Raw genomic sequence first — 26588 nt, 5'->3', positions numbered from 1 at the left:
CGTAACGTAAACCTGTCTTGTGTTAGGACCTGTATGGTCGTAGCAGAGGAGCGTCCTCGTATCACTCTGACCCAGTCCTTCTCTAAGATCTTTAAAGACCTGGGTCTGTCTCCTCGAGCCGTCAGCACCACCTTCGGCTGCAGGGTCAACATGGCTGTCTGTCTGCAGGTGAGTGCAGAATAAAGATTAGATTGATATCTGGCTTATAGAATAGATTTCTTCTGTTTAAACTCCCATTTAGTCTTTAATGGATACAATATAATTAGAGGTGGACATTTTGTCTCTGTGTGAGATGGACAGTGCATTGGGAAAGTATTCAGACCCTTTCACTTTTTCCACATTTTGTTACATTATAGCCTTATTCTAAAATTGATTAAATATAATTTTTTTCTCATCAATCTACACACAATACCCCATAAAGCGAAAAAAGGGTTTTAGAAGTTTTTGCTAATTAAAAAATAAAATAATTACATACCTTATTTACATAAGTATTCAGACCCTTTGCAATGAGACTCGAAATTGAGCTCAGGTGCATCCTGTTTCCGTTGATCATCATTGAGATGTTTCTACAACTTGATTGGAGTCCACCTCTAGTCAATTCAATTGATTGGACATGATTCGGAAAGGCACACACCTGTCTATATAATGTCCCACGATTGACAGTACATGTCAGAGCAAAAACCAAGCCATGAGGTCGAAGGAATTGTCTGTAGAGCTCCGAGACAGGATTGTGTCAAGGAACAGATCTGGGGAAGGGTACCAAAAGATTTCTGCAGCATTGAAGGTCCCCAAGAACACAGTGGCCTCCATCATTCTTAAATCTAAGAGGTTTGGAACCATCAAGACTCTTCCTAGAGCCGGCCGCCCGGCAAAACTGAGCAATCGGGGGAGAAGGGCCTTGGTCAGGGAGGTGACCAAGAACCCGATGGTCACTCTGACAGAGCTCCAGAGTTCCTCTGTGGAGATGGAAGAACCTTCCAGAAGGACATCCATCTCTGCGGCACTCCACCAATCAGGCCTTTATGGTAGAGTGGCCAGACGGAAGCCACTCCTCAGTAAAAGGCACATGACAGCCCGCTTGGAGTTTGCCAAAAGGCACCTAAAGGACTCTCAGACCATGAGAAACTATATTCTCTGATCTGATGAAACCAAGATTGAACTCTTTGGCCTAAATGCCAAGCGTCACGTCTGGAGGAAACCTGGCACCATCCCTACGGTGAAGCATGGTGGTTGCAGCATCATGCTGTGGGGATGTTTTTCAGCGGCAGGGACTAGGAGACTAGTCAGGATCGAGGGAAAGATGAACGGAGCAAAGGACAGAGAGATCCTTGATGAAAACTTGTTCAGGACCTCAGACTGGGGCGAAGATTCACCTTCCAATAGGACAACGACCCTAAGCACACAGCCAAGACAATGCAGGAGTGGCTTCGGGACTCTGAATGTCCTTGAGTGGCCCAGCCAGAGCCCGGACTTGAACCCGATCGAACATCTCTGGAGAGACCTGAAAATAGTGCAGCGATGCTCCCCATCCAACCTGTCAGAGCTTGAGAGGATCTGCAGAGAAGAATGGGAGAAACTCCCCAAATGCAGGTGTGCCAAGCTTGTAGTGTCATACCCAAGAAGACACCAAACACACACACCTAGTCCCGTGTAGCTCAGTTGGTAGAGCAGTTTGCAACGCCAGGGTTGTGGGTTCGATTCACACGGGAGGCCAGTATGAAAAAAATAATATATGTATGCACTCACTAACTGTAAGTCGCTCTGGATAAGAGCGTCTGCTAAAATGACTAAAATGTAAGACTCGAGGCTGTAATCGCTGCCAAAGGTGCTTCAACAAAGTACTGAGTAAAGGGTCTGAATACTTACACTACCAGTCCAAAGTTTGGACACACTTACTCATTCAAAGGTTTTTCTTTATTTTTACTATTTTTTACATTGTAGAATAATAGTGAAGACATCAAAACTATGAAATAACACATGGAATCATGTAGTAACCAAAAAAGTGTTAAACAAATCAAAATATATTTTATATTTGAGATTCTTCAAATAGCCACCCTTTGCCTTGATGACAACTTTGCACACTCTTGGCGTTCTCTCAACCAGCTTCATGAGATGGTCACCTGGAATGTATTTATGGAGGAATGTGGTCCTCTGTAGCTCCGCTGTGGTCCTCTGTAGCTCAATTGGTAGAGCATGGCGCTTGTAACGCCAGGGTAGTGGGTTCGATTTAAATAATAATAATAATAATAATAATAATAATAATAATAATAATATAATATGCCATTTAGCAGACGCTTTTATCCAAAGCGACTTACAGTCATGTGCGCATACATTTTTATGTATGAAATTAACAGGTTCCTTAAGACTTAAATAAGTGGAATTTAATTCCTGGTTTAATTTTGGTAATTGTTATTTACAATAATCTTTAAGGGTGCCATTAATTGTGAAACCTTGATTTGGAGGACATTGATTTTTTATTAAATCAATAAATTATTTTGGTGGGTTCCATTGGAACATTAATATAGTAGAGTATTTCTCACATGTTGGTACTTTGAGTTTATCTCTATAATTATATTGTTTAGTATTGTATTGCCAGTCAGGGGTGCCAGTAATTTTGGAGCCCACTGTATATATTACGGAAATTAGTCAATTGAAATAAATAAATTAGGCCCTAATCTAATCTATGTATTTCACATGACTGGGAATACAGATACAGTGGGGAAAAAAGTATTTAGTCAGCCACCAATTGTGCAAGTTCTCCCACTTAAAAAGATGAGAGAGGCCTGTAATTTTCATCATAGGTACACGTCAACTATGACAGACAAATTGAGAAGAAAAAAATCCAGAAAATCACATTGTAGGATTTTTTATGAATTTATTTGCAAATTATGGTGGAAAATAAGTATTTGGTCAATAACAAAAGTTTCTCAATACTTTGTTATATACCCTTTGTTGGCAATGACACAGGTCAAACGTTTTCTGTAGGTTTTCACACACTGTTGCTGGTATTTTGGCCCATTGCTCCATGCAGATCTCCTCTAGAGCAGTGATGTTTTGGGGCTGTCGCTGGGCAACACGGACTTTCAACTCCCTCCAAAGATTTTCTATGGGGTTGAGATCTGGAGACTGGCTAGGCCACTCCAGGACCTTGAAATGCTTCTTACGAAGCCACTCCTTCGTTGTGTTTGGGATCATTGTCATGCTGAAAGACCCAGCCACGTTTCATCTTCAATGCCCTTGCTGATGGAAGGAGGTTTTCACTCAAAATCTCACGATACATGGCCCCATTCATTCTTTCCTTTACACGGATCAGTCGTCCTGGTCCCTTTGCAGAAAAACAGCCCCAAAGCATGATGTTTCCACCCCCATGCTTCACAGTAGGTATGGTGTTCTTTGGATGCAACTCAGCATTCTTTGTCCTCCAAACACGACGAGTTGAGTTTTTACCAAAAAGTTCTATTTTGGTTTCATCTGACCATATGACATTCTCCCAATCCTCTTCTGGATCATCCAAATGTACTCTAGCAAACTTCAGACGGGCCTGGACATGTACTGGCTTAAGCAGGGGGACACGTCTGGCACTGCAGGATTTGAGTCCCTGGCGGCGTAGTGTGTTACTGATGGTAGGCTTTGTTACTTTGGTCCCAGCTCTCTGCAGGTCATTCACTAGGTCCCCCGTGTGGTTCTGGGATTTTTGCTCACCGTTCTTGTGATCATTTTGACCCCACGGGGTGAGATCTTGCGTGGAGCCCCAGATCGAGGGAGATTATCAGTGGTCTTGTATGTCTTCCATTTCCTAATAATTGCTCCCACAGTTGATTTCTTCAAACCAAGCTGCTTACCTATTGCAGATTCAGTCTTCCCAGCCTGGTGCAGGTCTACAATTTTGTTTCTGGTGTCCTTTGACAGCTCTTTGGTCTTGGCCATAGTGGAGTTTGGAGTGTGACTGTTTGAGGTTGTGGACAGGTGTCTTTTATACTGATAACAAGTTCAAACAGGTGCCAGTAATACAGGTAATGAGTGGAGGACAGAGGAGCATCTTAAAGAAGAAGTTACAGGTCTGTGAGAGCCAGAAATCTTGCTTGTTTGTAGGTGACCCAATACATATTTTCCACCATAATTTGCAAATAAATTCATTAAAAATCCTACAATGTGATTTTCTGGATTTTTATTTCTCAATTTGTCTGTCATAGTTGACGTGTACCTATGATGAAAATTATAGGCCTCTCTCATCTTTTTAAGTGGGAGAACTTGCACAATTGGTGGCTGACTAAATACTTTTTTTCCCCACTGTATGTTGTTGCGCGCGAGCTCAGCACAATGGTTTTTACTCACACAAAGGGCCATCACATACTCCTGTAAAGCCCAGCTCATTGGCCAACTAGCTAGCTATTTATCAAAACGATAGGTGGTCATTGGACCAAGAGACAGTCAATCAAGTGAACACCGCCCGTCTCATTGGTGCGTAATGAGATCAGCCCTTGGTGGGCTAAAATAACTTTTGTGTAGCCTATACGTCAGGGTTCTTCAATTCCGGTCCTGGAGGGCCGAAACACCTCTGTTTTTCATCCTCTCCTTCTAATCAGGGGCTAATTCAGACATGGGACACCAGGTGAGTGCAATTAACTACCAGGTAGAAATAAAAACAGAAGTATTTCGGCCCTCCAGGACCGGAATTGAAGAACCCTGTTATACGTCATGCAGGATGTTGATAAAAGCTTGGTTGCCTTCTTGGGTATCTGAGGATCGCAGAAAAACAGAACTTGACCGGGTGAAACAAGGTGTAGCGTTTATAGTACGTCGAAATGCTTTGTTGCAAATTGAACGAGTGGGAATTCAGGCGGAACGCTGTATACATCATGGATTGTGTTAGGATACAACAATGGATTTTATCAAACTAAACTACGCTGGATTTTTATCTCTGGGACCCTCAGGATGACAAATCAGAGCAAGATTACTGAATTATTTACCTTCAGAGGTGAATGTATCAAACCAGTTGTCGTGATAAGTGTTTTGTTGTTGTGCACTATCCTCAAACAATAGCATGTTATGTTTTCGCTGTAATAGCTACTGTAAATTGGACAGTGCAGTTAGATTAACAATCATTTAATCTTTCTGCCCGTATAAGACGTCTATGCCATGATGGACGGACGTGTCTATACCATGATGGACGGACATGTCTATACCATGATGGACGGACATGTCTATGCCATGATGGACGGACATGTCTATGCCATGATGGACGGACGTGTCTATACCATGATGGACGGACGTGTCTATACCATGATGGACGGACGTGTCTATGCCATGATGGACGGACATGTCTATGCCATGATGGACGGACGTGTCTATGCCATGATGGACGGACATGTCTATACCATGATGGACGGACGTGTCTATACCATGATGGACGGACGTGTCTATACCATGATGGACGGACATGTCTATGTCCTGGAAAGTTTGCTTTTGTATACGTCGTCATTCTAGTCACATTGTCCGTTTTGAGCAAGAATTGTCCCGATTACGGGACACCGATCCAGTAGAGGTTAACACTTTTTTGGTTACTATTTGATTCCATATGTGTTATTTCATAGTTTTGATGTCCTGACTATTATTCTACAATGTAGAATTATTTTTTATTTTTTTATAAAGAAAAACCCTGGAATGAGTAGGTTTGTCCAAACTTTTGACTGGTACTGTATGTAAATGCAATATTTCCGTTTTTTTATTTGTAATACATTTGCAAAAATGTATAAAAACAGTTTTTGCTTTGTCATTATGGGGTATTGTGTGTAGATTGATGAGGGAAAAAAACAATTTAATCAATTTTAGAATAAGACTGTAACGTAATAAGGGGGTTTGAATAATTTCCGAATGCACTGTAGCTTCTTCTCTGTCTGACTGTTCCTCACTCTTCTTCTTCTCTGTCTGACTGTTCCTCACACTTCTTCTCTCTGTCTGACTGTTCCTCACACTTCTTCTCTCTGTCTGACTGTTCCTCACACTTCTTCTCTCTGTCTGACTGTTCCTCACTCTTCTTCTCTCGGTCTGACTGTTCTTCACTCTTCTTCTCTCTGTCTGACTGTTCCTCACACTTCTTCTCTCTGTCTGACTGTTCCTCACACTTCTTCTCTCTGTCTGACTGTTCCTCACTCTTCTTCTCTCGGTCTGACTGTTCCTCACTCTCCTGCTTCTCTCTGTCTGACTGTTCTTCACTCTGCTTCTCTCTGTCTGACTGTTCTTCACTCTGCTTCTCTCGGTCTGACTGTTCTTCACTCTGCTTCTCTCGGTCTGACTGTTCTTCACTCTGCTTCTCTCTGTCTGACTGTTCCTCACTCTTCTTCTCTCTGTCTGACTGTTCCTCACTCTTCTTATCTGTGTGTGTGTGTGTGTGTGTGTATCTCTGTGTCTGTGTGTGTATCTGTGTGTATCTCTCTCTGTCTCTGTGTGTGTGTGTGTCTCTGTGTGTGTGTGTATCTGTGTGTGTGTGTGTGTGTGTGTGTGTGTGTATCTGTGTGTGTGTGTGTGTGTCTCCCTGGCCTGTCTCCTCTGGTCAGCCCAACAGGCTGGGGAAGATGGTTTCAGGGAGGTGGAGGGGCTTATGGTGGGGGAGGGGCTGAGCAGGTACCGTGTGGCTTCAGGGAGGGGAGGGGCTTATGGTGGGGGAGGGGCTTATGGTGGGGGAGGGGCTGGCTGAGCAGGTACTGTGTAATCTCGTTCCCAGACGCTTCTGCTCAAATGTGTAGAAGTTCTGGTGGACCATTGCACCTAACTTGGCCTTTATTAGCAAATAGAATGACCGCATAGCCATTGGCTATAGTCATCTCCCACAAGACCTTCCCCCAAGTGTATTTCTACGTCTTTGTTCAGCCTCCTGGGTTGGCATTGTGAGGGAGAACCGCTTCTGTTGGATTTTTGCCACAGTACTTCCTCTCTTCCTTATTTATGTGTGCAATAGCCTGGGAGCGAGGTTAGGTACCAGGTACTGCTGGGTTTAATAGGCCTATGCTGTTTTGTTTTGTATGAGCTCTAAAGACAACCACCATTCGTTGCTGTTTTGCTTAACCTAATGCAGCCCGGACTCTGTGTTATTTAAAGGGTTTGTTTTCTGTTGGAAAGTAGACTGGTCTCAGGGGGTAGACTGGTCTCAGGGGGTAGACTGGTCTCAGGGGTAGACTGGTCTCAGTAGACTGGTCTCAGGGGTAGACTGGTCTCAGGGGGTAGACTGGTCTCAGGGGTAGACTGGTCTCAGGGGTAGACTGGTCTCAGGGGGTAGACTGGTCTCAGGGGGTAGACTGGTCTCAGGGGGTAGACTGGTCTCTAGACTGGTCTCAGGGGGGTAGACTGGTCTCAGGGGGTAGACTGGTCTCAGGGGGTAGACTGGTCTCAGGGGTAGACTGGTCTCAGGGGGTAGACTGGTCTCAGGGGGTAGACTGGTCTCAGGGGGTAGACTGGTCTCAGGGTAGACTGGTCTCAGGGGGTAGACTGGTCTCAGGGGGTAGACTGGTCTCAGGGGGTAGACTGGTCTCGGGTAGACTGGTCTCAGGGGGTAGACTGGTCTCAGGGGTAGACTGGTCTCAGGGGTAGACTGGTCTCAGGGGGTAGACTGGTCTCTAGACTGGTCTCAGGGGGTAGACTGGTCTCAGGGGGTAGACTGGTCTCAGGGGGTAGACTGGTCTCAGGGGGTAGACTGGTCTCAGGGGGTAGACTGGTCTCAGGGGGTAGACTGGTCTCTAGACTGGTCTCAGGGGGTAGACTGGTCTCAGTAGACTGGTCTCAGGGGGTAGACTGGTCTCAGGGGGTAGACTGGTCTCAGGGGGTAGACTGGTCTCAGGGGGTAGACTGGTCTCAGGGGGTAGACTGGTCTCAGGGGGTAGACTGGTCTCAGGGGGTAGACTGGTCTCGGGTAGACTGGTCTCAGGGGGTAGACTGGTCTCAGGGGGTAGACTGGTCTCAGGGGGTAGACTGGTCTCAGGGGGTAGACTGTGCTACAGGTTGGAAATACAGAACCGGTTGTAAATAAACGTAATTATAAGATGGCTGTTTAGATGGCTGTATTGAAGGTTGCTTACTTGGCTTTATAGAGGGCTTTATAGAGGGCTTTTTAGATGGCTGTATATAAGGTTGCTTACTTGGCTTTATAGAGGGCTTTTTAGATGGCTGTATAGAAGGTTGCTTACTTGGCTTTATAGAGGGCTTTATAGATGGCTGTTTAGATGGCTGTATTGAAGGTTGCTTACTTGGCTTTATAGAGGGCTTTATAGAGGGCTTTTAGATGGCTGTATATAAGGTTGCTTACTTGGCTTTATAGAGGGCTTTTTAGATGGCTGTATAGAAGGTTGCTTACTTGGCTTTATAGAGGGCTTTATAGATGGCTGTTTAGATGGCTGTATTGAAGGTTGCTTACTTGGCTTTATAGAGGGCTTTATAGAGGGCTTTTTAGATGGCTGTATATAAGGTTGCTTACTTGGCTTTATAGAGGGCTTTTTTAGATGGCTGTATAGAAGGTTGCTTACTTGGCTTTATAGAGGGCTTTATAGATGGCTGTTTAGATGGCTGTATTGAAGGTTGCTTACTTGGCTTTATAGAGGGCTTTTAGATGGCTGTATAGAAGGTTGCTTACTTGGCTTTATAGAGGGCTTTTTAGATGGCTGTGTAGAAGGTTGCTTACTTGGCTTTATAGAGGGCTTTATAGATGGCTGTTTAGATGGCTGTATTGAAGGTTGCTTACTTGGCTTTATAGAGGGCTTTATAGAGGGCTTTTTAGATGGCTGTATATAAGGTTGCTTACTTGGCTTTATAGAGGGCTTTTTAGATGGCTGTATAGAAGGTTGCTTACTTGGCTTTATAGAGGGCTTTATAGATGGCTGTTTAGATGGCTGTATTGAAGGTTGCTTACTTGGCTTTATAGAGGGCTTTTTAGATGGCTGTATAGAAGGTTGCTTACTTGGCTTTATAGAGGGCTTTTTAGATGGCTGTGTAGAAGGTTGCTTACTTGGCTTTATAGAGGGCTTTATAGATGGCTGTTTAGATGGCTGTATTGAAGGTTGCTTACTTGGCTTTATAGAGGGCTTTATAGAGGGCTTTTTAGATGGCTGTATATAAGGTTGCTTACTTGGCTTTATAGAGGGCTTTTTAGATGGCTGTATAGAAGGTTGCTTACTTGGCTTTATAGAGGGCTTTATAGATGGCTGTTTAGATGGCTGTATTGAAGGTTGCTTACTTGGCTTTATAGAGGGCTTTATAGAGGGCTTTTTAGATGGCTGTATAGAAGGTTGCTTACTTGGCTTTATAGAGGGCTTTTTAGATGGCTGTGTAGAAGGTTGCTTACTTGGCTTTATAGAGGGCTTTATAGATGGCTGTTTAGATGGCTGTATTGAAGGTTGCTTACTTGGCTTTATAGAGGGCTTTATAGAGGGCTTTTTAGATGGCTGTATATAAGGTTGCTTACTTGGCTTTATAGAGGGCTTTTTAGATGGCTGTATAGAAGGTTGCTTACTTGGCTTTATAGAGGGCTTTATAGATGGCTGTTTAGATGGCTGTATTGAAGGTTGCTTACTTGGCTTTATAGAGGGCTTTATAGAGGGCTTTTAGATGGCTGTATAGAAGGTTGCTTACTTGGCTTTATAGAGGGCTTTTTAGATGGCTGTGTAGATGGCTGTATTGAAGGTTGCTTACTTGGCTTTATAGAGGGCTTTATAGAGGGCTTTTTAGATGGCTGTATATAAGGTTGCTTACTTGGCTTTATAGAGGGCTTTTTAGATGGCTGTATAGAAGGTTGCTTACTTGGCTTTATAGAGGGCTTTATAGATGGCTGTTTAGATGGCTGTATTGAAGGTTGCTTACTTGGCTTTATAGAGGGCTTTTTAGATGGCTGTATAGAAGGTTGCTTACTTGGCTTTATAGAGGGCTTTTTAGATGGCTGTGTAGAAGGTTGCTTACTTGGCTTTATAGAGGGCTTTATAGATGGCTGTTTAGATGGCTGTATTGAAGGTTGCTTACTTGGCTTTATAGAGGGCTTTATAGAGGGCTTTTTAGATGGCTGTATATAAGGTTGCTTACTTGGCTTTATAGAGGGCTTTTTAGATGGCTGTATAGAAGGTTGCTTACTTGGCTTTATAGAGGGCTTTATAGATGGCTGTTTAGATGGCTGTATTGAAGGTTGCTTACTTGGCTTTATAGAGGGCTTTATAGAGGGCTTTTTAGATGGCTGTATAGAAGGTTGCTTACTTGGCTTTATAGAGGGCTTTTAGATGGCTGTGTAGAAGGTTGCTTACTTGGCTTTATAGAGGGCTTTTAGATGGCTTTATAGAGGGCTGTATAGAAGGTTGCTTACTTGGCTTTATAGAGGGCTTTATAGAGGGCTTTTTAGATGGCTGTATATAAGGTTGCTTACTTGGCTTTATAGAGGGCTTTTTAGATGGCTGTATAGAAGGTTGCTTACTTGGCTTTATAGAGGGCTTTATAGATGGCTGTTTAGATGGCTGTATTGAAGGTTGCTTACTTGGCTTTATAGAGGGCTTTATAGAGGGCTTTTTAGATGGCTGTATAGAAGGTTGCTTACTTGGCTTTATAGAGGGCTTTTTAGATGGCTGTGTAGATGGCTGTATAGAAGGTTGCTTACTTGGCTTTTTAGATGGCTTTTTAGATGGCTGTATAGAAGGTTGCTTACTTGGCTTTATAGAGGGCTTTTTAGATGGCTGTATATAAGGTTGCTTACTTGGCTTTATAGAGGGCTTTATAGAGGGCTTTTTAGATGGCTGTATAGAAGGTTGCTTACTTGGCTTTATAGAGGGCTTTATAGATGGCTGTTTAGATGGCTGTATTGAAGGTTGCTTACTTGGCTTTATAGAGGGCTTTATAGAGGGCTTTTTAGATGGCTGTATAGAAGGTTGCTTACTTGGCTTTATAGAGGGCTTTTTAGATGGCTGTGTAGATGGCTGTATAGAAGGTTGCTTACTTGGCTTTTTAGATGGCTTTTTAGATGGCTGTATAGAAGGTTGCTTACTTGGCTTTATAGAGGGCTTTATAGGGGGCTTTTTAGATGGCTGTATAGAAGGTTGCTTACTTGGCTTTATAGAGGGCTTTTTAGATGGCTGTATAGAAGGTTGCTTACTTGGCTTTTTAGATGGCTTTTTAGATGGCTGTATAGAAGGTTGCTTACTTGGCTTTATAGAGGGCTTTTTAGATGGCTGTATAGAAGGTTGCTTACTTGGCTTTATAGAGGGCTTTTTAGATGGCTGTATAGAATGTTGCTTACTTGGCTTTATAGAGGGCTTTTTAGATAGCTGTTTAGATGGCTGTATAGAAGGTTGCTTACTTGGCTTTATAGAGGGCTTTATAGAGGGCTTTTTAGATGGCTGTATAGAAGGTTGCTTACTTGGCTTTATAGAGGGCTTTATAGATGGCTGTTTAGATGGCTGTATTGAAGGTTGCTTACTTGGCTTTATAGAGGGCTTTATAGAGGGCTTTTTAGATGGCTGTATAGAAGGTTGCTTACTTGGCTTTATAGAGGGCTTTTTAGATGGCTGTGTAGATGGCTGTATAGAAGGTTGCTTACTTGGCTTTATAGAGGGCTTTTTAGATGGCTGTATAGAAGGTTGCTTACTTGGCTTTATAGAGGGCTTTATAGGGGGCTTTTTAGATGGCTGTATAGAAGGTTGCTTACTTGGCTTTATAGAGGGCTTTTTAGATGGCTGTGTAGATGGCTGTATAGAAGGTTGCTTACTTGGCTTTATAGAGGGCTTTTTAGATGGCTTTTTAGATGGCTGTATAGAAGGTTGCTTACTTGGCTTTATAGAGGGCTTTTTAGATGGCTGTATAGAAGGTTGCTTACTTGGCTTTATAGAGGGCTTTTTAGATGGCTGTATAGAAGGTTGCTTACTTGGCTTTATAGAGGGCTTTTTAGATAGCTGTGTAGATGGCTGTATAGAAGGTTGCTTACTTGGCTTTATAGAGGGCTTTTTAGATGGCTTTATAGAGGGCTGTATAGAAGGTTGCTTACTTGGCTTTATAGAGGGCTTTTTAGATGGCTGTTTATAAGGTTGCTTACTTGGCTTTATAGAGGGCTTTATAGAGGGCTTTTTAGATGGCTGTTTAGAAGGTTGCTTACTTGGCTTTATAGAGGGCTTTATAGGGGGCTTTTTAGATGGCTGTATAGAAGGTTGCTTACTTGGCTTTATAGAGGGCTTTTTAGATGGCTGTTTATAAGGTTGCTTACTTGGCTTTATAGAGGGCTTTATAGAGGGCTTTTTAGATGGCTGTTTAGAAGGTTGCTTACTTGGCTTTATAGAGGGCTTTATAGGGGGCTTTTTAGATGGCTGTATAGAAGGTTGCTTACTTGGCTTTATAGAGGGCTTTTTAGATGGCTGTGTAGATGGCTGTATAGAAGGTTGCTTACTTGGCTTTATAGAGGGCTTTTTAGATGGCTTTATAGAGGGCTGTATAGAAGGTTGCTTACTTGGCTTTATAGAGGGCTTTTTAGATGGCTGTATAGAAGGTTGCTTACTTGGCTTTATAGAGGGCTTTTTAGATGGCTTTATAAAGGGCTGTTTAGAAGGTTGCTTACTTGGCTTTATAGAGGGCTTTTTAGATGGCTGTTTATAAGGTTGCTTACTTGGCTTTATAGAGGGCTTTATAGGGGGCTTTTTAGATGGCTGTATAGAAGGTTGCTTACTTGGCTTTATAGAGGGCTTTATAGAGGGCTTTTTAGATGGCTGTTTAGAAGGTTGCTTACTTGGCTTTATAGAGGGCTTTATAGGGGGCTTTTTAGATGGCTGTATAGAAGGTTGCTTACTTGGCTTTATAGAGGGCTTTTAGATGGCTTTATAGAGGGCTGTATAGAAGGTTGCTTACTTGGCTTTATAGAGGGCTTTTTAGATGGCTGTATAGAAGGTTGCTTACTTGGCTTTATAGAGGTATTTTTAGATAGCTGTGTAGATGGCTGTATAGAAGGTTGCTTACTTGGCTTTATAGAGGGCTTTTTAGATGGCTTTATAAAGGGCTGTTTAGAAGGTTGCTTACTTGGCTTTATAGAGGGCTTTTTAGATGGCTTTATAAAGGGCTGTATAGAAGGTTGCTTACTTGGCTTTATAGAGGGCTTTTTACATGGCTGTATAGAAGGTTGCTTACTTGGCTTTATAGAGGGCTTTTAGATGGCTTTATAGAGGGCTGTATAGAAGGTTGCTTACTTGGCTTTATAGAGGGCTTTTTAGATGGCTGTATAGAAGGTTGCTTACTTGGCTTTATAGAGGTATTTTTAGATAGCTGTGTAGATGGCTGTATAGAAGGTTGCTTACTTGGCTTTATAGAGGGCTTTTTAGATGGCTTTATAAAGGGCTGTTTAGAAGGTTGCTTACTTGGCTTTATAGAGGGCTTTTTAGATGGCTTTATAAAGGGCTGTATAGAAGGTTGCTTACTTGGCTTTATAGAGGGCTTTTTAGATGGCTGTATAGATGGCTGTATTGAAGGTTGCTTACTTGGCTTTATAGAGGGCTTTATAGAGGGCTTTATAGATAGCTGTTTAGATGGCTGTATTGAAGGTTGCTTACTTGGCTTTATAGAGGGCTTTTTAGATGGCTGTATAGATGGCTGTATTGAAGGTTGCTTACTTGGCTTTATAGATAGCTGTTTAGATGGCTGTCTCCCTGCTTTGTCAACAACTCTCCCATCACAGCAATAACTGTGGTCCTCTGTAGCTCAGCTGGTAGAGCACGGCGCTTGTAACGCCAAGGTAGTGGGTTCGATCCCCGGGACTCATGGTCAGGACCAGCTCTCTGTGTCTCCCTGTGGTGTTCACACCTGTCTGTCTGTCTGTCTGTCTGTCTGTAGGGCACGTCAGGACCAGCTCTCTGTGTCTCCCTGTGGTGTTAACACCTGTCTGTCTGTCTGTCTGTCTGTCTGTCTGTCTGTCTGTAGGGCACGTCAGGACCAGCTCTCTGTGTCTCCCTGTGGTGTTCACACCTGTCTGTCTGTCTGTCTGTCTGTCTGTCTGTCTGTCTGTCTGTCTGTAGGGCACGTCAGGACCAGCTCTCTGTGTCTCCCTGTGGTGTTCACACCTGTCTGTCTGTCTGTCTGTAGGGCACGTCAGGACCAGACCCTACCACAGTCTACCTGGACATGAGAGCTCTGAGACATGAAAGGTATGATTCCACTGACCTCACCATACCCCACTTTATTATATAGGTCTTAATATCCAGGTCTTTAGTATAGAGGTCTTTATGTCCAGGTCTTTATTATATAGGTCTTTATTATAGAGGTCTTTATTATAGAGGTCTTAATGTCCAGGTCTTTATTATAGAGGTCTTTATGTCCAGGTCTTTATTATAGATGTCTTAATGTCCAGTTCTTAATTATATAGGTCTTTATTATAGATGTCTTAATGTCCAGGTCTTAATTATATAGGTCTTTATCATATAGGTCTTTATATCCAGGTCTTTATTATAGATGTCTTTATGTCCAGGTCTTTATTATAGAGGTCTTTATTATAGATGTCTTAATGTCCAGGTCTTAATTATATAGGTCTTTATCATATAGGTCTTTATATCCAGGTCTTTATTATAGATGTCTTTATATCCAGGTCTTTATTATAGATGTCTTTATGTCCAGGTCTTTATTATAGAGGTCTTTATTATAGAGGTATTTATTATACAGGTCTTTATTATACAGGTCTTTATTATAGAGGTCTTTATTATAGAGGTCTTTATGTCCAGGAAATATATATACAGTGTGTGCAAATGTAGCAAGTTATGGAGGTAAGGCAATAAATAGGCCATAGTGCAAAATAATTACAATTTAGTATTAACACTGGAATGATAGATGTGCAAGAGATGATGTGCAGATAGAGATACTGGGGTGCAAATGAGCAAAATAAATAACAATATAGGGATGAGGTAGTTGGGTGGGCTAATTACAGATGGGCTGTGTACAGGTGCAGTGATCGGTAAGCTGCTCTGACAACTGATGCTTAAAGTTAGTGAAGGAGATAAGTGTCTCCAGCTTCAGAGATTTTTGCAATTTGTTCCAGTCATTGGCAGCAGAGAACTGGAAGGAATGGCGGCCAAAGGAGGTGTTGGCTTTGGGGATGACCAGTGAGATATACCTGCTGGAGCGCATACTACGGGTGGGTGTTGCTATGGTGACCAATGAGCTAAGATAAGGCGGGGATTTTCCTAGCAGTGATTTATAGATGGCCTGGAGCCAGTGGGTTTGGCGACAAATATGTAGTGAGGACCAGCCAACAAGAGCGTACAGGTCACAGTGGTGGGTAGTATATGGGGCTTTGGAGACAAAACGGATGGCACTGTGATAGACTACATCTAATTTGCTGAGTAGAGTGTTGGAGGCTATTTTGTAAATGACATCGCCGAAGTCAAGGATCGGTAGGATAGTCAGTTTTACGAGGGCATGTTTGGCAGCATGAGTGAAGGAGGCTTTGTTGCGAAATAGGAAACCGATTCTAGATTTAACTTTGGATTGGAGATGATTCTTAATGTGAGTCTGGAAGGAGAGTTTACAGTCTAACCAGACACCTAGGTATTTGTAGTTGTCCACATACTCTAGGTCAGACCCGTCGAGAGTAGTGATTCTAGTCGGGTGGGCGGGTGCCAGCAGCGTTCGATTGAAGAGCATGCATTTAGTTTTACTAGTGTTTAAGAGCAGTTGGAGGCTACTGAAGGAGTATTGTATGGCATTGAAGCTCGTTTGGAGGTTTGTTAACACAGTGTCCAATGAAGGGCCAGATGTATACAAAATGGTATCGTCTGCGTAGAGGTGGATCTGAGAGTCACCAGCAGCAAGAGCGACATCATTGATATACACAGAGAAAATAATCAGCCCAAGAATTGAACCCTGTGGCACCCCCATAGAGACTGCCAATAGTCCAGACAACAGGCCCTCCGATTTGACACATTGAACTCTATCTGAGAAGTAGTAGGTGAACCAGGCGAGGCAGTCATTTGAGAAACCAAGGCTATTTAGTCTGCCAATAAGAATGCGGTGGTTGACAGAGTCGAAAGCCTTGGCCAGGTCGATGAAGACTGCATGGGCAAGTTGCAACGGAGGGTGCAGAGCTGGTGGCCGGGGTAGTGGTAGCCAGGTGGAAAGCATGGCCAGCCGTAGCAAAATGCTTGTTGAAATTCTTGATTATTGTAGATTTATCGGTGGTGATAGTGTTTCCTAGCCTCAGTGCAGTGGGCAGCTGGGAGGAAGTGCTCTTATTCTTCATGGACTTTACAGTGTCCGAAAACTTTTTGGAGTTAGTGTTACAGGATTTCTGTTTGAAAAAGTTAGCCTTTGCTTTCCTAACTGCTTGTGTATATTGGTTCCTAACTTCCCTAAAAAGTTGCATATCGTGGGGGCTATTTGATGCTAATGCAGTACGCCACAGGATGTTTTTGTGCTGGTCAAGGGCAGTCAAGTCTGAGGAGAACCAGGGGCTATATCTGTTCTTAGTTCTGTATTTTTTGAATGGGGCATGCTTATTTAAGATTGAGAGGAAATTACTTTTAAAGAACAACCAGGCATCCTCTACTGACGGAATGATATATATATCCAACCAGGATACCTGGGCCAGGTCAATTAGGAAGGCCTGCTCGCTAAAGTGTTTTAGGGAGCGTTTGACAGTGATGAGGGGTGGTCGTTTGACCGCGGACCCATTACGGACGCAGGCAATAAGGCAGTGATCGCTGAGATCCTGGTTGAAGACCTCGGAGGTGTATTTAGAGGGTAAGTTAGTCAGGATGATATCTATGAGGGTGCCCATGTTTATGGATTTAGGGTTGTACCTGGTAGGTTCGTTGATAATTTGTGTGAGATTGAGGGCATCTAGTTTGGATTGTAGGATGGCCGGGGTGTTAAGCATATCCCAATTTAGGTCACCAAGCAGTACGAACTCTGAGGATAGATGGGGGCAATCAATTCACATATGGTGTCCAGGGCACAGCTGGGGGCTGAGGGGGGTCTGTAGCAAGCGGCAACAGTGAGAGACTTATTTCTGGAAAGGTGGATTTTTAGAAGTAGAAGCTCAAACTGTTTGGGCACAGACCTGGATAGTATGATAGAGCTCTGCAGGCTATCTCTACAGTAGATTGCAACTCCACCCCCTTTGGCAGTTCTATCTAGACGGAAAATGTTATAGTTGAGGATGGAAATTTCAGAATTTTTGGTGGCCTTCCTGAGCCAGGATTCAGACACTGCTAGAACATCAGGGTTGGCGGAGTGTGCTAACGCAGTGAATAACTCAAACTTAGGAAGGAGGCTTCTGATATTTACGTGCAGAAAACCAAGGCTCTTACGGTTACAGAAGTCAACAAATGATAGCTCCTGGGGAGTAGGAGTGATACTGGGGGCTGCAGGGCCTGGGTTAGCCTCTACATCACCAGAGGAACAGAGGAGGACTAGAATAAGGATACGACTAAAGGCTTTAAGAACTGGTCTTCTAGTGCGTTGGGTACAGAGAGTAAAGGGGGCAGATTTCCGGGCGTTGTAGAAAAGATTCAGGGCATTATGTACAGAAAAGGATATGGAAGGATATGAGTAAAGTGGAGGTAAACCTAAGCGTTGGGTAACAATGAAAGAGATAGCATCGCTGGAGGCATCAATTGAGTCGGTCTCCGCGTGTATGGGGGGTGGAACAAAGGAACTATTTGAGGCAGTTTGAGAGGGACTTGTGGTTTTACAGTGAAATTGTATAATAAGAACTAACCCAAACAGCAATAGGCAAGGCATATTGACATGGGAGAGAGGCATAAAGCAGTCACAGGTGTTATTAGAGAGAGCTAAGACAACAACTGGTAATAGCGATAAAGTTTGGGCTGAGGCTAAACAGAATAAACAGGACAGGGTACCGTGTAAAGGAACAGTCCAGCAGGCATCAGCTGTGCAGCTGAGTGATCATAAGGTCCAGTGAACAGCAATATGAGAGTCCGAGAGCAGTTCAAATTGGTGCTTCAGCACAGCGAGCAGGAAGCACAGTTGTAGTTTGCTTAAGGTTCTTGATAAAAGTTATAAAGAAATAATAGAATCCTTTCCACGTTGGGTGAGGCGGGTTGCAGGAAAGTATATTTAGGTAAAGAATGAAAAGTAAAATTGAGAAATATATACAAAATAGACAAAAAACAAGAAACTGGCTATTTACACTAGGACACAGAAAAAAACCACGACCGCACTGCTACGCCATCTTGGAAAGGTCCAGGTCTTTATTATACAGGTCTTTATTATACAGGTCTTTATTATATAGGTCTTTATTATAGAGGTCTTTATTATATAGGTCTTAATGTCCAGGTCTTTATTATACAGGTCTTAATTATATAGGTCTTAATGTCCAGGTCTTTATTATAGAGGTCTTTATTATAGAGGTCTTTATGTCCAGGTCTTTATTATAGAGGTCTTAATTATATAGGTCTTAATGTCCAGGTCTTTATTATAGAGGTCTTTATTATAGAGGTCTTTATGTCCAGGTCTTTATTATAGAGGTCTTAATTATATAGGTCTTAATGTCCAGGTCTTTATTATACAGGTCTTAATTATATAGGTCTTAATGTCCAGGTCTTTATTATAGAGGTCTTTATTATAGAGGTCTTTATGTCCAGGTCTTTATTATAGAGGTCTTAATTATATAGGTCTTAATGTCCAGGTCTTTATTATAGAGGTCTTAATGTCCAGGTCTTTATTATAGAGGTCTTTATGTCCAGGTCTTTATTATAGAGGTCTTTATGTCCAGGTCTTTATTATAGAGGTCTTAATTATATAGGTCTTAATGTCCAGGTCTTTATTATAGAGGTCTTAATGTCCAGGTCTTTATTATAGAGGTCTTTATGTCCAGGTCTTTATTATAGAGGTCTTAATTATATAGGTCTTTATGTCCAGGTCTTTATTATAGAGGTCTTTATGTCCAGGTCTTTATTATATAGGTCTTTATGTCCAGGTCTTTATGTCCAGGTCTTTATTATAGAGGTCTTAATGTCCAGGTCTTTATTATAGAGGTCTTTATGTCCAGGTCTTTATTATAGAGGTCTTTATGTCCAGGTCTTTATTATAGATGTCTTAATTATATAGGTCTTAATGTCCAGGTCTTTATTATAGAGGTCTTAATGTCCAGGTCTTTATTATAGAGGTCTTTATGTCCAGGTCTTTATTATAGAGGTCTTAATTATATAGGTCTTTATGTCCAGGTCTTTATTATAGAGGTCTTTATGTCCAGGTCTTTATTATATAGGTCTTTATGTCCAGGTCTTTATGTCCAGGTCTTTATTATAGAGGTATTTATGTCCAGGTCTTTATGTCCAGGTCTTTATTATACAGGTCTTTATGTCCAGGTCTTTACAGTGGGGAAAAAAAGTATTTAGTCAGCCACCAATTGTGCAAGTTCTCCCACTTAAAAAGTTGAGAGAGGCCTGTCATTTTCATCATAGGTACACGTCAACTATGACAGACAAAATGAGAAAAAAAAATTTTGGGGGATTTTTTATGAATTTATTTGCAAATTATGGTGGAAAATAAGTATTTGGTCAATAACAAAAGTTTCTCAATACTTTGTTATATACCCTTTGTTGGCAATGACACAGGTCAAACGTTTTCTGTAAGTCTTCACAAGGTTTTCACACACTGTTGCTGGTATTTTGGCATTTCCTCCATGCAGATCTCCTCTAGAGCAGTGATGTTTTGGGGCTGTCGCTGGGCAACACAGACTTTCAACTCCCTCCAAAGATTTTCTATGGGGTTGAGATCTGGAGACTGGCTAGGCCACTCCAGGACCTTGAAATGCTTCTTACGAAGCCACTCCTTCGTTGCCCGGGCGGTGTGTTTGGGATCATTGTCATGCTGAAAGACCTAGCCACGTTTCATCTTCAATGCCCTTGCTGATGGAAGGAGGTTTTCACTCAAAATCTCACGATACATGGCCCCATTCATTATTTCCTTTACACGGATCAGTCGTCCTGGTCCCTTTGCAGAAAAACTGCCCCAAAACATGATGTTTCCACCCCCATGCTTCACAGTAGGTATGGTGTTCTTTGGATGCAACTCAGCATTCTTTGTCCTCCAAACACGACGAGTTGTGTTTTTACCAAAAAGTTATATTTTGGTTTCATCTGACCATATGACATTCTCCCAATCCTCTTCTGGATCATCCAAATGCACTCTAGCAAACTTCAGATGGGCCTGGACATGTACTGGCTTAAGCAGGGGGACACGTCTTGCACTGCAGGATTTGAGTCCCTGGCGGCGTAGTGTGTTACTGATGGTAGGCTTTGTTACTTTGGTCCCAGCTCTCTGCAGGTCATTCACTAGGTCCCCCCGTGTGGTTCTGGGATTTTTGCTCACCGTTCTTGTGATCATTTTGATCACACGGGGTAAGATCTTGCGTGGAGCCCCAGATCGAGGGAGATTATCAGTGGTCTTGTATGTCTTCCATTTCCTAATAATTGCTCCCACAGTTGATTTCTTCAAACCAAGCTGCTTACCTATTGCAGATTCAGTCTTCCCAGCCTGGTGCAGGTCTACAATTTTGTTTCTGGTGTCCTTTGACAGCTCTTTGGTCTTGGCCATAGTGGAGTTTGGAGTGTGACTGTTTGAGGTTGTGGACAGGTGTCTTTTATACTGATAACAAGTTCAAACAGGTGCCATTAATACAGGTAACGAGTAGAGGACAGAGGAGCCTCTTAAAGAAGAAGTTACAGGTCTGTGAGAGCCAGAAATCTTGCTTGTTTGTAGGTGACCAAATACTTATTTTCCACCATAATTTGCAAATAAATTCATAAAAAAATCCACCAATGTGATTTTCTGGATTTTTTTTTCTCAATTTGTCTGTCATAGTTGACGTGTACCTATGATGAAAATTACAGGCCTCTCTCATCTTTTTAAGTGGGAGAACTTGCACAATTGGTGGCTGACTAAATACTTTTTCCCCCACTGTATGTCCAGGTCTTTATTATAGAGGTCTTTATTATAGAGGTATTTATGTCCAGGAAGGCCTGCTATAAACCAGACGTGAATTCTAAAAGCTAACCAGTTGATTGACTAACCTTGTGGTGTGTAATTGTGTGTGTTATCACCAGGGTTCGTATGGTAGAGAAAGGATCTCCACACAGTCTGTCTCTGATGGAGTCTGGCAAGGTAAGACACCTACCTCTTAGATAGATTCTGATATTATACTGGACTGAAATATTTAGTGTCTGCACTGTGTTATCTGATTGTTGTGTTAACCAGATCATACCTGGTGTGAAGTTTAGGGTTACCTTATTAACAATGTGTTGTGTTAACCATATCTTACCTGAGGTTATGGTTAGGGTTACCATAGTAACAATGTGGTGTGTAAACCAGTTCCTACCTGGGGTGTAGGTTAAGGTTACCGTAGTAACAATATCTTCTATTTACCAGATCCTACATAAAGTGAAGTTTAGGGTTGCCGTAGTAACAATGTGTTGTGTTAACCAGATCCTACCTGGGGTGAAGTTTAGGGTTGCCGTAGTAACAATGTGTTGTATTAACCACATCCTACCTGGGGTGAAGGTTAGGGTTGCCGTAGTAACAATGTGTTGTATTAACCAGATCCTACCTGGGGTGAAGGTTAGGGTTGCCGTAGTAACAATGTGTTGTATTAACCAGATCCTACCTGGGGTGAAGGTTAGGGAACCTTATTAACAATGTGTTGTATTAACCAGATCCTACCTGGGGTGAAGGTTAGGGTTGCCGTAGTAACAATGTGTTTTGTAAACCAGATCCTACCTGGGGTTAAAGTTAGGGTTAGGGTTACCGTAGTAACAATGTGTTGTGTTAACCAAATCCTACTTGGGGTGAAGGTTAGAGTTACCGTAGTAACAATGTGTTGTATTAACCAGATCCTACCTGGGGTGAAGGTTAGGGAACCTTATTAACAATGTGTTGTGTTAACCAAATCCTACCTGGGGTGAAGGTTAGGGATCCGTAGTAACAATGTGTTGTATTAACCAGATCCTACCTGGGGTGAAGGTTAGGGTTGCCGTAGTAACAATGTGTTGTATTAACCAGATCCTACCTGGGGTGAAGATTACGGTTACCATAGTAACAATGTGTTGTGTTAACCAAATCCTACCTGGGGTTAAGGTTAGGGTTACCGTAGTAACAATGTGTTTTGTAAACCAGATCCTACCTGGGGTTAAAGTTAGGGTTAGGGTTACCGTAGTAACAATGTGTTGTGTTAACCAAATCCTACTTGGGGTGAAGGTTAGAGTTACCGTAGTAACAATGTGTTATGTTAAACAGATCCTACCTGGGTTGAAGATTAGGGTTACCGTAGTAACAATGTGTTATGTTAAACAGATCCTACCTGGGTTGAAGATTAGGGTTACCGTAGTAACAATGTGTTGTGTTAACCAGTTCCTACCTGAGGTGAAGGTTAGGGTTACCGTAGTAACAATGTGTTGTGTTAACCAGATCCTGCCTGGGGTGAAGGTTAGGGTTACCGTAGTAACAATGTGTTGTGTTAACCAGATCCTGCCTGGGGTGAAGGTTAGGGTTACCGTAGTAACAATGTGTTGTGTTAACCAGATCCTGCCTGGGGTGAAGGTTAGGGTTACCGTAGTAACAATGTGTTGTGTTAACCAGATCCTGCCTGGGGTGAAGGTTAGGGTTACCGTAGTAACAATGTGTTGTGTTAACCAGATCCTGCCTGGGGTGAAGGTTAGGGTTACCATAGTAACAATGTGTTGTGTTAACCAGATCCTGCCTGGGGTGAAGGTTAGGGTTACCGTAGTAACAATGTGTTGTGTTAACCAGATCCTGCCTGGGGTGAAGGTTAGGGTTACCGTAGTAACAATGTGTTGTGTTAACCAGATCCTGCCTGGGGTGAAGGTTAGGGTTACCGTAGTAACAATGTGTTGTGTTAACCAGATCCTGCCTGGGGTGAAGGTTGTCATCGCCAACACGGTGACCAAAGGACCTCTAGGAGACTGCCACCTGGGAGAGGTGAGACAATTACTACAGATCATATTAAATGGCTATATTTAACTCTATATGTCCTCTATGTGTCATACTATGAGGCAGATGACCATTACTATATTACTATGAATGGCCCTGTTGGATTGCTATAGTATTTGCAGTTGAAGTCGGAAGTTTACATACACTTAGGTTGGAGTCATTAAAACTTGTTTTCAACCACTCCTCAAATTTCATGTTAACAAACTATAGTTTTGGTAAGTCGGTTAGGACATCTACTTTGTTTACAGACAGATTATTTCACTTATAATTCACTGTATCACAATTCCAGTGGGTCAGAAGTTTACATACACTAAGTTGACTGTGCCTTTAAACAGCTTGGAAAATTCCAGAAAGTGATGTCATGGCTTTAGAAACTTCTGATAGGCTAATTGACATCATTTGAGTCACTTGGAGGTGTACCTGTGGATGTATTTCAAGGCCTACCTTCAAACTCAGTGCCTCTTTGCTTGACATCATGGGAAAATCAAAAGAAATCAGCCAAGACATCAGAAAAAAATTGTAGACCTCCACAAGTCTGGTTCATCCTTGGGAGCAATTTCCAAACGCCTGAAGGTACCACGTTCATCTGTACAAACAATAGTATGCAAGTATAAACACCATGTATAAACACCTTCATACCGCTCAGGAAGGAGACGCGTTCTGTCTGCTAGAGATTAACGTACTTTTGTGCGAAAAGTGCAAATCAATCCCAGAACAACAGCAAAGGACCTTGTGAAGATGCTGGAGGAAACAGGTACAAAAGTATCTATATCCACAGTAAAACGAGTCCTATATCGACATAACCTGAAAGGCCGCTCAGCAAGGAAGAAGCCACTGCTCCAAAACAGCCATAAAAAAGCCAGACTACGCTTTGCAACTGCACATGGAGACAAAGATCGTACTTTTTGGAGAAATGTCCTCTGGTCTGATGAAACAAAAATAGAACTGTTTGGCCATAATGACCATCGTTATGTTTGGAGGAAAAAGAGGGTGGCTTGCAAGCCGAAGAACACCATCCCAAACGTGAAGCACGGGGGTGGCAGCATCATGCTGTGGGGGTGCTTTGCTGCAGGAGGGACTGGTGCACTCACAAAATAGATGGCATCATGAGGAAGGAAAATTATGTGGATATATTGAAGCAACATCTCAAGACATCAGTCAGGAAGTTAAAGCTTGGTCGCAAATGGGTCTTCCAAATGGACAATGACCCCAAGCATACACGAAACGTTTGACCCAAGTTAAACAATTTAAAGGCAATGCTACCAAATACTAATTGAGTGTATGTAAACTTCTGACCCACTGGGAATGTGATGAAATAAATAAAAGCTGAAATAAATAATTCTCTCTACTATTATTCTGACATTTCACATTCTTAAAATAAAGTGTTGATCCTAACTGACCTAAGACAGGGAATATTTACTAGGATTAAATGTCAGGAATTGTGAAAAACTGAGTTTAAATGTATTTGGCTAAGGTGTATGTAAACTTCAGACTCCAACTGTATATACTGAACAGAAAATGTTACGCAACATGCAACAATTGCAAAGATTGTACTCAGTTACAGTTCAAATAAGGAAATCAGTCAATTGAAATAAATAAATTAGGTCCTAATATATGGATTTCATGTGACTGGGAATACAGATATTAATCTGTTGGTCAAAGATACCTTAAAAAAAGAAAAGAAAACCAGTCAGTATTTTCTGTGAACACCATTTGCCTCATGCAATGCGACACATCTCTTTTGCATTGAGTTGATCAGGCATACAGTGCCTTGCAAAAGTATTCATCACCCTTGGCGTTTGTAATTTAAATGGATTTTTATTTTTATTTCATGTAATGGACATACACAAAATAGTCCAAATTGGTGAAGTGAAATGAAAAAAATAAGTTTATAACGGTAAAGTGGTGTGTGCATATGTATTCACCCCCTTTGCTATGAAGCCCTTAAATAAGATCTGGTGCAACCAATTACCTTCAGAAGTCACATAATTAGTTAAATAAAGTCCACCTGTGTTAAATCTAAGTGTCACATGATCTGTCACATGACCTCAGTATATATACACCTGTTCTGAAAGGCCCCAGAGTCTGCAACACCACCAAGCAAGGGGCACCATGAAGACCAAGAAGCTCACAGTATATATACACCTGAGGGCACATGGGGCTCCTCAAGACTCCTTAAACATATGGAAGGATGGCTGCCGTTTTATGAAAAATGTCTCTAGCGCTCTCTCTTAATTCAAAATGTATGCACTCACTAACTGTAAGTCGCTCTGGATAAGAGCGTCTGCTAAATGACTCAAATGTAAAATGTAAATGTTTTATGGACTCTTAACCAAATGTGCTATTTTGTGTGTTTTTTTCTCATTGTTTGTAACTTATTTTGTACATAATGTTGCTGCTACCGTCTCTTATGACCGAAAAGAGCTTCTGGACATCAGAACTGTGTTTACTCACCTTGAACTGGACTAATACAAATTTTTTAATGAGTCGGACGAGAGGGATTTGCTCCAGACACCCGACAGGGCCCTCATCCCCGTCATTCAGTAGAAAGAAAAGGAGATATCGCGGAAGGAGATCAGGGTGCTTGGTAACGAGCCGGCAACGAGTGGCTAATCTGCCTTTGCCATCGATACTATTGGCTAATTTACAATCGCTTGATAATAAAGTGGAAGAACTACAGGCAGGAATATCCTACCAACGGGACATAAAAAACTGTAATATCTTATGTTTCACCAAGTCGTGGCTGAACGAAGACATGAATAACATACAGCTGGCGGGTTTTACACTGTATCAGCAGGATAGAACAGCAGCCTCTGGTAAGACAAGGGGTGGCGGTCTATGTATATTTGTAAACAACAGCTGGTGCACGATATCTAAGGAAGTCTCAAGGTTTTGCTCCCCTGAGGTAGAGTATCTCATGATAAGCTGTAGACCACACTATTTACCAAGGGAGTTTTCATCTATATTCTTCGTATCTGTCTATTTAACACCACAAACCGATGCTGGCACTAAGACTGCACTCAATGAACTGTATAAGGCCAAAAGCAAACAGGAAAACGCTCATCCAGAGGCGGCGCTCCTAGTTGCCGGGAACTTTAATGCAGGGAAACTTAAATCTGTTTTACCTAATTTCTACCAGCATGTTAAATGTGCAACCAGAGGGAAATAAAACTCTACACCACCTTTACTCCACACACAGAGACGCATACAAAGCTCTCCCTCGCACTCCATTTGGCAAATCTGACCATAATTCTATCCTCCTGATTCCTGCTTACAAGCAAAAACTAAAGCAGTAATCAAATCAAATCAAAATGTATTCGCCACATGCGCCGAATACAACAGGTGTAGACATTACAGTGAAATGCTTAATTACAAGCCCTTAACCAACAATGCAGTTTTTAAAAAGAAAAATGTAAAAGAAAAAAGTGTTAATTAAAGAAAAATTGAAAATAAAAGCAAATAGCGAAAGAGCAGCAGTAAAATAAAATAACAGTAGGGAGGCTATATACAGGGGGTACCGGTACAGAGTCAATGTGCCGGGGCACCGGCTAGTCGAGGTAATTGAGGTCATATGTACATGTGGGTAGAGTTAAAGTGACTATGCATAATTAGTAAACAGAGTAGCAGCAGCG

At 42.1% G+C, this 26588-nt stretch overlaps 1 protein-coding gene across 1 annotated transcript in view; it reads left to right on the top strand.

The window, feature by feature from the left end:
• dip2a (disco-interacting protein 2 homolog A) overlaps positions 1-26588 on the top strand; it is a 365626-nt gene that overhangs the window by 320979 nt on the left and 18059 nt on the right. The window contains exons 31-34 of the mRNA XM_045212065.1: positions 1-168; positions 14080-14141; positions 21057-21114; positions 22870-22944. The exon at positions 1-168 is cut by the window's left edge and continues 3 nt beyond it. Coding sequence (XP_045068000.1) covers positions 1-168; positions 14080-14141; positions 21057-21114; positions 22870-22944 — 363 coding nt within the window. The remainder of the gene's footprint in view (positions 169-14079; positions 14142-21056; positions 21115-22869; positions 22945-26588) is intronic.

The sequence above is a fragment of the Coregonus clupeaformis genome, chromosome 40 (genome assembly GCF_020615455.1).
Source record: "Coregonus clupeaformis isolate EN_2021a chromosome 40, ASM2061545v1, whole genome shotgun sequence".
Classification (NCBI taxonomy): domain Eukaryota; kingdom Metazoa; phylum Chordata; class Actinopteri; order Salmoniformes; family Salmonidae; genus Coregonus; species Coregonus clupeaformis.
The sequence above is the reverse complement of the archived record's forward strand: the minus strand, read 5'-3'. Positions and strand labels throughout refer to the sequence as shown.